At 41.2% G+C, this 12800-nt stretch overlaps 1 protein-coding gene across 1 annotated transcript in view; it reads right to left on the reverse strand.

The window, feature by feature from the left end:
* GLS2 (glutaminase 2) overlaps positions 1-12800 on the reverse strand; it is a 30554-nt gene that overhangs the window by 2357 nt on the left and 15397 nt on the right. The window contains exons 11-17 of the mRNA XM_032212091.1: positions 12633-12683; positions 10782-10958; positions 8475-8606; positions 5254-5346; positions 4292-4353; positions 4109-4185; positions 2063-2126 (exon numbers count right to left, since the gene is read on the reverse strand). Coding sequence (XP_032067982.1) covers positions 2063-2126; positions 4109-4185; positions 4292-4353; positions 5254-5346; positions 8475-8606; positions 10782-10958; positions 12633-12683 — 656 coding nt within the window. The remainder of the gene's footprint in view (positions 1-2062; positions 2127-4108; positions 4186-4291; positions 4354-5253; positions 5347-8474; positions 8607-10781; positions 10959-12632; positions 12684-12800) is intronic.

Consider the following 12800-nt stretch of genomic DNA (forward strand, 5'->3'; position numbering starts at 1 on the left):
TTTCTCAGCCTGATGGCCTCTAATGGGTTGAGGGTATAACTCTTGTAATTTCTAACAAAGGCCATAATCATTAAAAACCCTGGGAACTATGTTCCTAACATATGCTGAAGATGCCAGAATGGAGAAGACTGTTTCAGGTGCTGAGGAACAACCGAAAGCTTGTATCCCCTCTTTCTCAACTAAGCAGATTGTCAACCCTGAAACTGACCTGACCGAAGCCATTTTTGACAGCTTCAGTATCACACTGGAGCTGAGGGATAGGGATAGGGGATTTGAGATAGTTGGGATTCTGGGATTCTGTAGCCAAAACAAAATATTTTCTTTTGGGAACCAAGGACATTCTCAGACCTGGTCGGAGGAAGGCGGAGTGATGTCACCCGGCAGCCAGACCACACCATAAGTGGACCATGTGACTGATTGTTTTGAGAAAGTGGGAAAACTTTTATTTTTAATTAGGTGAAAACCGTGGAAGTCTTCAGAGTCGGTTTTCACCAGATCTGTGCCAATATATTTCCAATAAACTATTGTTTGAGAAATCTACCTGCCTTGGAGTTTTGCTTGATATGGAATTATAACTTGGAACCCTGACACAGATCCAAAGTAAGTATTTGTGGATCAGATTCCATATTGGCTTAAAACTAGGACAATTCATATCCCCCCCAAACCACTACGTTATAAAGATTACTAGATTTGTACTACGTTACAAAATAAAGATTACTATTAAAACAAGTAGGGCTTTATGTTTCTGGAGTATCAAATCATATTGTATGCACTAGGAAGGAGACTAAGTTCTTAGGCCATCAACGAATCAATGAATCTTTCTCCCAAAAGCATGTTGATACATCAGGTGATAACATTTCCCCAAAGTTATGGCACACTTTATTGACACAAGGAATCTGACAGTTTTAGTACTGTTATGGAAGTATGTAGCAGGGAAAAATATAATAGAGACTTGTCAACATCCAATTCTGAATTATTCTGGATTAGATGATTCTGGATCATCAACTGTAATGCATCCTTTTTCACAAAGAAAGGGATTTTAACAGATTAACAGAGTTGGAGGGGACCTTGTAGGTCATCTAGTCTAATCCCCCTACAAGCAGGAGATCCTACACAATTTCTGACAAATGGCAATCCAATCTCTTCTTGAAAGTCTCAAGTGATGAAGCTCCCACAATTTCCAAAGGGAAGCTGTTCCATTGGTTGATTGTTCTCACTGTCAGAAAGTTCCTCCTTGTTTCTAGGTTGAATCCTCTCCTTGGTGAGAAGAAGCTAAATTACAGTTGAGGCCTTTAGGTTTGCACAGATGTCATGATAGTCACATTGCATCAGACTAAACTTTATTTTGTTCACAGTTCTGTTCCAACTGAGGCCAACCAGTCCTAAAACAAGTTATGAGTATGCAAACTTCTTGAATAACAACAACATGAAACTGACCTGATCAAGGAGTTCTAGACAGAGAAAGGGGAAATGTATATAGGCAGCTGCTGGTGGAAACAGTTCCTTATGCTGAATAAGGTCCCTGTCAGCCTCTGTTTTGGTTAGTTGCTTACGGCTGCCTTACTACGCTTGCTTGCTATCGGCTGCCATAGGAACGGGTGGTGGTGGTGTTTCATAATGTTGGGGAAGGGAATTATATTGTACTGGAGGAGTCTTGTTCCCACCATCTTCTGCACATGCTGGTGGCTGATGTTTGGCCAAGGCCAACCGTTTCGCATACCAACTTGATGAGGCTGTTTGAAGATGCACCCCACATGACACCCAAGGGAGTTGCAGATTGGACAATGGGTTGGGGAATTGGGGGGAGGGTGCTGGGTAAATGTTTGATATGTATATGTTCCCACCTTTCTGGCTCAGATCTTGCTTTCCTTTGCTGTTTTCATTTCATATCTAGTAAAAGTACTTTATCTCTATTAAAATGGATTTGAGGCTTTCCTTTCTTGGATATTGAAGGAGGCATGCTTGACATTCCCTGTCTTTAGCATAAGGAGAAGCTGGCTCTAAGATTTTATAATTCTGTAAATAAAAAACAAGATCTTGAATCTGCCCGTTTGTTCCTCACCTGTCCTTGACAAAAGGATTGACTCTGCAGGCCTCAGTCAGAAACTTCACAACCTCCAGATGTCCTGGGGAGAATCATAGAAGTGGAACAATTTAAAAAGAGGCTCTTCCTCTCTTTTTCCAAAGATGAGCTTTTGAACCACTCCCATCATGTGACATATAACCTACATGTCTACAGAATTCTTCAAGGTGTAGGACTGCAGAATGGGGGCTACCAAGAAAGCCACAGCAGACATTTCAAGGATGGGAAAGTTCGTGTTCTGTTCAGCTATGTAAGCTCTCATTGCAGGCTGCAGATTTCTAAAGACTCTCTTGGCGTTCAGCAACACAGATCAGGAGAATTGACAAATCAAGAGTTCTTCTGATACATATATGTTGCTCAGAATGCTTACACCATCTCTTAGGAAATGTACTTTGGGGAAATTATTCCGATTGTGCAATTAGAGGTCCCGTGTCCCAAAGGTGCTTTACTTCAAGAGGCAACTGGACTTTCTGGTTTTTCTTTGAAGCTCCTCCAGCTCTAGGAAAAGTCAGGTCAGAGCTGAAGAAGCTTCTTGGATGACAAGCAAAACGTCTTCAAAGATAAAACCAGAAAGTCCAGTTGCCTCTTGAAAAAAGCACCTTTTGGACAACCTTAACCTGGATGACTGAGAATCTCCAGGAACGTTTAGAGGTCCCATGCTTGCTGTAAGAGTTATTCTTTTTTTTAATTTTGGAGCTGAGACCGCATTATTTATTTACATCTTTATTTTTAAAACTCTTTAAAAGAAACCTCCATTTAATACAGGAAGTCTTCAACTTACGACCACAATTGAGCCCCAAATTTCTGTTGTTAAGCAAAACGTTTGCTAAGTGAATTCTGCCCGATTTTACGACTTTTCTTGCCACAGTTGTTAAGTGAACCACTGCAGTGGATAAGTTAGTAATCCGGTTGTTAAATGGACCTGGCTTCCCCATTCACTTGCATGTGAGAAAGTCGCAAAAGCGGACTGTGTGACCTCGGGGACACAGCAACAGTCGTAAATATGAACCAGTTGCCAAACATCTGAATTTTGATCACATGATCATGAGGATGCTGCAACAGTCGTAATTGAAAAATGATTCAATGTCATCGTAACTTTGAACAGTCACTAAATGAACTGTTGTAACTCAAGGATTGCCGGTATATCAATGCTTGGGGAAAATTTCTCTAGCCTGGAGACAGAAATATATAGTATCTAAGTTTGCTTAACCTAAATCTTGCAGACCTGAGTACAATTTGCAGTTGGAGGAATAAGGATTGAGCTTCTAGGAGGCTTAGTCATATGACACTGAACAGTTCACTTTTCTTTGTTTTGTTTGGTGGTAGGAGAAAAGATGGAAGAGATACCAAGATGACACCCATTTAAGGAAAAATAATTCCATAATAAATGCCTGGGGAAACATAGAATTTCCCATCTTTACACCTGAAATTGCTTTGGATTTTCCTACATTTCTAAATGTGGGAAAATTCACAAATGTATAGATTTATGACAGTATTGTATTTACTGCATGCTAAATACTTTTCATCTTTTTACTGATACTTTTTATACAGAATCTTCCCTCAGATCCAATACATCATTTTTTTTTATGATGGCTTATTTTAAAGTGCACACTGACTAATGGTGATGGATCAATATTACATTGAACTTATATGAATGAGAGCATTGCCTTTCCTTTACAAACCCCCTTCCCCATTTTTGTTAGAGATGAGCCCCAGTGAAGCACCTATTACAAAAAGTCTGGTAGATGTTAAAACCAGTGGCCCCCAACCTTTTGGGCGCCAGGGACCGGTTCTGTGGAGAGAGCTTTTTCCATGGACCAGAGTGGGTGTGCTTTCGCATACTGCCTGCATCCCACAGATGGGCTTCACTTGTTTGCGGTTTCTGGCATGCCGCAGCCTGGGTGCCAGTCCAAAGACCAGGGGGTTGGGGACCCCTGGTTTAAACGATGCAAGCCTGCAAGTGCAAATGTGGATATAGAGCAGGGGCCTAGAAATCATGGCAGGTTTGCATCCCGAACATGATACCTTCAGCTGCAGCAACATGCAAGGCTGTTCGAGAGTCATAGTCTTTCTGTTCCATGTCCATAGCTGATAGGGCAAACCTAGAAGAAAGCCAAGAGGACAGAGGTAAAGGTCATGGAAGGAAATTACACTTATTTCACTTATATTCAAGATCTCTCTTCAGCACCTGGATAAGTAAAGTCATACCTCCGAAGAGCAGAGATATCTCCACTGTGAGCAGCAAACAGCAGATTCACAACAGTCTTGTTCTGAAAAATAATGTATATTGAGTGCATCTGGCTTACAATAACTCATCTTCATGATTTTGGAGGCTTTTAAAATTTCTCATAATGAAATATTCTGAATATATATCCCAAAACAAAATTCTTCCACAACTGGGTTAGAATACAGCTAAAAGAAGCTCCCAGTTGACTAGAATGGAGGAAAACATCTTCATTGCAGGCAGAGCTGGTTTTGTTTCCTCACTGTTTTCTTATACACCATGACCAACTGTTTGAGCAACTCAAACAGGAAAGGCATCCCTGCACATCCACTTCTTCAGCGTATTTGTAGCAGCAAGAGCACAGTAAAGGTTGCAAATCAGAGCTACATAAGATCCAGAGTGGGTGGTCATATTGAATGGATGGATGAATTAATTCTTGAAACCAAGAAGGCAAAGATATCCCATGTTTTTAATATCTGTATTGTTTTCCTGAACGGAGAGCCTCACCCCTCTAGATTGGCAATAGCAATAGCACTTAGACTTATATACCGCTTCACAGTGCTTTCCAACCCTCTCTAAGCGGTGTACAGAATCAGCATATTGCTCCCAACAATCTGAGTCCTCATTTTACCGACCTCGGAAGGATGGAGGGTTGAGTCAACCTTGAGCCGGTGGGAATTGAACGGCTGACAGTCAGCAGAAATAGCTTGCAGTACTGCCTTCTAACCATTGCGCCACCACGGCTCAGAGCAATTCCTATTCTGTGCTCTCTAGGACTTCAGGTGTATCAGTTTCTTGATAAAATATTGTTTTTGTGCATCTTAAGCCCTGGGCCATTCACTTACCTCTGCTATTCTAACCGTCTTAAGTCCTCTGAGTTTCTCTCCCATTCTAGTCCACTTAAATCTGTAGTATCTTTCCAATACAAGGGCCCTTGGTTTCTTACCCTAACTTCATCTCCTTCACGGCGTGGGTCCATCTTGCGGGTGCAATGCAGCAAGTTGTCATAGTTGTGAAAATTGAAGAGGGACACCAATTCCTGAAGCAATAACAGTCAAAAGACAAGAATAAGCATCAGTAAGGAATGAAATGAAAAGTTATAAAATAAACTGTAATGCTTTCTAGTAATTGGTTCAAAGAAGATGGAAGCAACAGCAGCATCCAAGATGCCACAGAACAGTGGTTCTTAAACTCTGGGCATTTTCCTCCAAGAGGCTAATTTGAACATATCCTGGGAGTAATGAAACAATTTGTAGTTGCTTGTTAATGACTTGATGTTCCAGTTTGAAACTCCTGCTGCAAAATGCTTATGTAAAACAACAATCTGGGGATTTTTGTGTGTATGTTTGTGTGTAGTGTGTGAGGGTAATGACATTTGAGACCAGGAAAAGGGGGTAATTAGGTTAATCGGTTTAAGAATCATTCCGTTAGAAGATATTCCCTACTTACAAAAATCTCTACATTAGAAGATGAAGTCAGATAAGCGCTCTGGTCATTACCAAGTTCAAAGAGAATAGGAATTGATGAAATAGCTACAGATATGTGGCCAACAACAGAGAAAAACCATCAGTTCTAGTTTGGCTCTAACCAAACCAAACCAGCAGATCTGAAGTATGAGACCCTAGCCGATAGAGTCAGTCTTCTAGTACCAATATCAAAGAAATAAGACTTAATAAAATGTGCAAACAATTGCCCAGTATCCTTTACTCCATATGTCAAATAATAATGCTCAGGATCATTCAATGCAGATTGGAGCCCCGTGTGAAAAGGGAAATACCAGATGTTCAAGTTCATTTTAGAAAAAGCTGAGAATCAAGAGGCAATCCTGCTGAGTCATGCTGGAAAATCTAAACATCCAAAGAACATCAGAAAGAATCTATTTATTTTATTTTTATTTATATGCTACTTTTTATTTTTTAAATAAATTATTCAAGGAAGTGAACATAGCTAATACTCCTTCTTCCCCCTATTTTCCTCACAACCCAGCCTAAGGCAGGACTAGAACTCACAATCTCCTGATTTCCATCCTGATACCTTAACCAGCAGACCAAACTGGTTTTTAGTTCATGCTTCATTGACTGCCAAAAATCGATTTAAATTATTTTCCTAAGTACTATCCTTAGGAAAATGGAATCCCAAATCATCCATAACCTCATGTGAAATGTATATACGAGATAGAAAGCCACAATCCTGACAGAACATGGCAAAACAAACTGGCTCCAGATTGATACAGAAATGGAACAAGGCTATAGATTCTCTTCTTCGTATTCACCCTGTAATATACTTAATGTACAGTAAAGGACATTGTCCGTCAGTCCTAGAGGAGATGAACCCTGACTGCCCTTTAGAAGGCCAGATCCTGAAGATGAAACTCAAATACTTTGGCCACCTCACTGGAGAAGAGCCTAATGCTAGGAAAGGTTGAGGGCAAAAAAAGAAGGGGATGACAAAGAATGAAGTGGCTGGATGGAGTCACCGAAGCAGTCAGGGTGAGCTTAAATGGACTCCAGATGATGGTAGAGGACAGGAAGGCCTGGAGGAACATTGTCCATGGGGTTGCGATGGGTTGGACACGACTTTGCAACTAACAACAACAGTACAGGAGGCTGGATTGGAAGAAAATGAGAATGGTTTTAAAAGTTAAAGGAAAAAACCTCAATAAACTGCACGATGCTGATGACCCTGCTCTGGTGGTTGACAATAAACCACAAGGAGTATCTAGAAAATTGGATTAACTATGTGTAAACTATTAAAAAGTACAGCAGCCAACCTTCATACTAACTGAAGACAGGTAGCTTCTGGCTTTTAGGACTGACTGTCTAGCAATCAAGAAATAAGTCACAAACTAGCATTTGATAGAAGAGAAATTAAAGCCTTTAAAAAGATACAACAATGTGGCTACCTATAAATATCAGACTCATGCATGATATTCTTTTCCCTAGGACAGGCTAGAGAAGCAAAAGTCAAACTCTGGGGAGGCAGGATAGAGTATTGACACTTTTGAATATAGGTGTTAGAGAAGCTTCTTGAGAATACATGGATAACCACCAACAAATGGATCAAAGGACAAATCAATTCAGAATTCTTATCTGAGACTCAGATTATCATGTTTTAGATTTATTATGCAAAGACTTAGCCCCTTGAGAAATCCAGGATGCTGGAAAAAGGCAAAGAAAAGAAAAAAGAAAAAGAAAAGACAACCAATAGCAAGGCTGATGGATTTGATTTCAGCAGCCATGAAATGCATCACTGGAAAACCTGAAGAGCCATGTTGGGGGACAGATCATCTTTGAGAACTTTTATTATGTAATTACTAAGAATCAACATCAACTTGATTATCAATACCAATATAATCAAGAATTTCAAAATTTGGCATAAAAAGTGGGGGGCCTTCAGCTGTTCAAGTGCTTCATGGTAAAACTATTTGTACTTTCTTGTAGGTGTTCATTCTGATTTGTTTTCAGGGTTATGACATAAAATATAGCCCATAAATACCAGAAGCACATCTGTTACCATATTTTTTGGACTATAACATGCACCGGTGTATAAGACGCACCAAGATTTCAAAGAGATATGTACGAAAAAAAGTTTTTGTCCTTCCCTGGCCCCCAAGAGCACTCTGCAGGCTTCAGCAGGGCTGGGGGAAGGCTAAAATGCCTCTGTTTTTGTGAAAAATGGGCAGAAAATGGGCCATTATTTGCAAAAACGGGGGCATTTTTGCCTTCCCCCAGTCCTGTTGAAGCCTGCAGAGTGCTTCTGGGGGCTGGAGGAAGGGAAAACAGCTCATTTCTTTTGCGAAAAACAGCCCATTTTTTGCAAAATGGGATGCAGGGATGGGGCTTCGGAAGGCCAAAAATAGCTGTATTCAGTGTATAAGATGCAATAACATTTCCATGCTCTTTTAGGCGGGGAAAAGGCACGTCTTATACTCCGAAAAATACGGTATGTTGTCATTTTCCCCCCAGTTACCCTTTCTTTAATATGGAGAGTATTTTTCATTTCTATCTTTATCACAGTGTTACTCATAAGAAACAGAGATTGGGAGAGTGGCTTGCACAAAACCTCTGCCCACCCATCAACCCTGTTCTGTCACTTTTCCATCCATGGTTCTCACAGGCTCTTTTAAAAAGGCTCCTTCTGTCACGTCTGTAGTTTCATGAAACTTACCTGACAAAACCCAATTCCTCTCGTGCTGTTGCCAGCTTTATCCAGAGGGGGCGATAGACACATCACTCCCATAACATTGGGCACCACCAGCAGGATAGCCCCAGAGACTGCAGATTTGGCAGGAAGGCCAACCTGGTAATGAGAAAGAGATTACATGAAGGATACAACAAGCCACATTTTAAGTATCTCAAAGCTCTTCCTCCTATTCAGCATTAAACCAAGTAAGTACAATTGAGGGACAAAGAGTTAAAGTTGATCGCTGTAAATGGCAAAGCAGATACCCAATTTGCAGTATATTCCGGTTGTGTTATTAATTCTGGAAGCTCTTTGCAGGTGTAAATTGGGCTTTGCCTGGTGCAGAATTACATTTCATGCTGGGCTGGGGAAATGAAAGTGGTGGCTATTACCATGCAGATAAAGCAGGGAAATAGCACTAGAGAGAAGCATTTCGGAAAGCAGAAGTGAATGTGTATACAAGTACTGTAACCACAATTCTGGTCTGATACACACACACACCCATTTTTAAGAATGGTGCATTTCTGGTTGCCCCTCCTTTGCAAAGCACCATGCCAGGACGACTGAAGAGAGTGAATAGATGCTACAAACAGTGATGGCTAACTGCAGAGCCCAAACCGCGTGTCCGTGCACACAAATGCGTGCATGCATGAAACTCCAAAATGCAATGCAAGCGCCCCCTGTGCATGCACCTTGCTCCCCATGCATGCATCCTGTCCCACGCATGCATCCTGCCCCTGCACATGTGCCCCACCCCCTGCACATGTGCGTGCATCCCTGTGCATGTGCCCCCCCACCCATTTTTGGCTTCTAGGTTGGTGCAGGAGGCTTTCCAGGTGCAAAATCACATGTGTGCAACCCCCCAAAATGCAATGCGAACATGTCCCCACACATGCACCCCGCCCTCCCACATATGTGCGGCCACCAGAAGATCAGCTGGCTTGTGGTAGGCATGCGCACATGCATGGTGGAGCTGGGCTGGGGCAACGGCAAGTGTGCCCATAGAGAGGGCTCTGTGCAACATGTGTATCAAGGAACAAGTGCCCAAGAGAGGAGATTGCATTGTATAAATAAATTGCCCTATATTTTTCCAAAGAATGTCAGCTGTCAACACAAGCCAAGAAGTATCCTACAGCATCTTAGGCTTCAGCACATTCAGCTTCAGCAGCAAAGTCACTTCCCCACTGCTGAACCACAAGTCTCCAGCATGGACATAAGCCTCTCTAGACAAAATTGTACCATCTCCGGATTATCTTGAATACTTGTGGGAGGCAAATGGAGTATCAGGCAGCTGGTACAACCTTCCCAGATCTAGTTCACACCTCATACTATGATATCATGTGGCATATTTGGCTTTAGGGGACTATGTCATTTGAACCCAGGCAACTTACGATTGCAATGAGTCCCAAATTTCTGCTGCTAAGCGAGACAGCTGTTAAGTCAGTTTTGCCCCATTTTACAACTTTTCTTCCCCCAGTTGTTAAGTGAACCACTGCAGTTGTTCAGTTAGCAACACGGTTGTTAAGTGAATCTGGCTTCCCATTAAGTTTGCTTGTCAGAAGGTCTCAAAAGGCGATGACATGATTGAGGGACACTGAAATCATCATAAATATGAACCAGGTACCAAGCATGTGAATTTTAATCACTTAACCATGGGCTTGCTGCAATGGTCATAAGTGTAAAAAACATTAAGTCATAAGTCACTTTTTTCAGTGCTGTTGTAACTTTGAACAGTCACTACATGAATGGTTGCAAAATGGTCTACCTCCACTTTGTTAAATGAGTCAAGCCATGGCATAGGCCTCAGCATAGTATAGGAACTTTCAAAAGTGTTGTTTCCTCTTCATTTCCATCTACATTTCCATCTACATATGATATTTCTTTGATCATGTGATGCTCAGTAGCACCTTATTCATCTGACCGTTTCAATGGCTAGGAACAGCCTTTTGGAGAGAATTGCCACTGAGATCAGCTGTCATATCAATAGCACTTTAGACTTATATACAGCTTCATAGTGCTTTTACAGCCCACTCTAAGCAGGTTTAGAGAGTCAGCATATTGCCCCCGACAATCTGGGTCCTCATTTTACCCACCCCGGAAGGATGGAAGGCTGAGTCAACCTTGAGCCTGGTGAGATTTGAACTGCCAAATTGCAGTCAACTGAAGTAGCCTGCAGTACTGCATTCTAACTACTGCACCACCTTGTCTCACATGAAAATAGTCCTATCCTCTTTCTGGATGCTCACTCCTGTGTCTTCTTCCAACCCCACCCAAAACAGAGCAAAAACTTACATGGAAGGCAAACTGCCCGGAGAAGTCGTACATGCCACAAGAATGCATGAGGCTAAGGGTGTTGCGGATGGCTTCATCACTGAGGACACACTCGCCTGTGATAGGGCAGATACCACCATTGGCAAGTGTGGCTGCCATGACACTTCCAGACTCACAAGTCACTTCAACAGAACACAACTTCATAAGAGGGAAAAAAGGGTTTTTTAAAAAAAGAAAATGAGAAATTAATTTTAATAACACCTTAGCAAGAAGCCCAGAAATCATTCCTAACCAATGCTTGGGGTGAAAATTCAGGGTCTATACACAAATTTAACACAGAGAAAACACCTGATATAATATTTTGTGAAAAATGAAGGATTACATATGAGAATTCTGATTATGTGAAGGTCTCTTTCCAAGTGAAAAAGTAATATGCAATTGAACAAAGAATGTGGCAACTTGCGAAGCCTTCCCGACCTACTCTTGAGTTGCCATAGGCAGGGGGATGAGGAATTGAGCCTCACAGCTGTATTGAGGAGTTTGCACCTCAGTCAAAATAAAGCACATTCCAGACAGCAAATGTCAAGGCCATCTCCACGGAGATCCACAGTGGCCGGAGGGAGTGACTTTTACAACATGCAAAATTGCTTCATTGGGGAATATAACTGATGACACACCTTGTGGAGAGGGGGAATCAGGGTCAGAGCCAAGGCGTGAATTAAGTGAGGTCAGAGTTGGCTTCACTTGGATTGTGCCGACATGATGCTCCTAATAAATAACTGGATTTCTTTTGAACCTCAGCTTGAGATTCATGTTTTAATTAGGGCATTGGTTGGAACCCTGACAATAAGGTTCTGGCCAAATATCCAAAATCAACCTTTTTGACCTGATACCTGTCATATGCATAAGTGTAAATTGTCAGTGCCAAGAATCTGCTAAATGGGGATGATGGGGATTAGACACTGGCCTGTGGGATATTAATCTAGAGCAGGAGCGGGGAACCATGGCCTCTTTATGACTTGTGTACTTGGGAGTTGAAGTCCACAAGTCACAAAACGGCCATAGTTCTCCACCTCTGATCTAGAGGAATAGGTTTGGAAAACCTATTCATCCAACCCTGTAATATTTACTAAAAAAACAAAGATTCACCCTGAAATGTTTTTTTTTTTTTTTTGCCTCCCTCAAACTCAAAAGGATTGTTTTGGGCCCAATACACCAGCTCAGATGCAGTTCAAAATGCAACTGTCAGGTAATGAGGATTTAATAGCTGCCAGCTGATGTAAGGTTGTAATCTGAAATATATCTGTGTATATATATATATATATATATATATATATATATATATATATATATATATATATATGTATGTATATATATGTGTGTATATATATGTATGTATGTATGTATGTAGTATTTGTGCTGATAAATAAATAAAGGGAGACTAGTATTTATCAGCACAAATACTACACAAATGTAACAAAGGCAACAGTAAAATATTGGGCTTTCTGTCTGGATGGTCTCTTGTGACGAGCCGATGGACAGAGAATGGAAGCAGTTAGCTTCCTCCCATAATTATTGGGGCATACCAGGGGTTGTGACTTTAAATATATATATATATATACACATATACATACATACATACATACATAGCCATTAGAGGGCGATTCTTTCTCTTAATGTGTATCTCATTCTCTCCTTGTGTCTGTATCTGAGTGATAAGGAATTTATGTCCATGTACGTATATGTTTGTATATATGTATATATAAACTACTATTAACTGTATAAAGGCTCTGTGTGCTGTATACTCTGTTTTGCTCCTGGGTTTATCTCATAATAATAGTCACGCTGCCAAAACTCTTGACAGCAACTTACCTGGAAATACAAGTCAAGAGCTGCCATCATGTCTGCACCACAGGGAAAGCACTGCCAAGTAGGGAATCAAGGAGAATAAAGTTGGGTCGGATCTTGGCAAAGTGGATCTTTCACAGCGTGAGGGGTTTCTTTCAACAAACAACACTGCGTTTATCCTGGTCTACTAGA

Source organism: Thamnophis elegans, chromosome 2 (genome assembly GCF_009769535.1).
Source record: "Thamnophis elegans isolate rThaEle1 chromosome 2, rThaEle1.pri, whole genome shotgun sequence".
Classification (NCBI taxonomy): domain Eukaryota; kingdom Metazoa; phylum Chordata; class Lepidosauria; order Squamata; family Colubridae; genus Thamnophis; species Thamnophis elegans.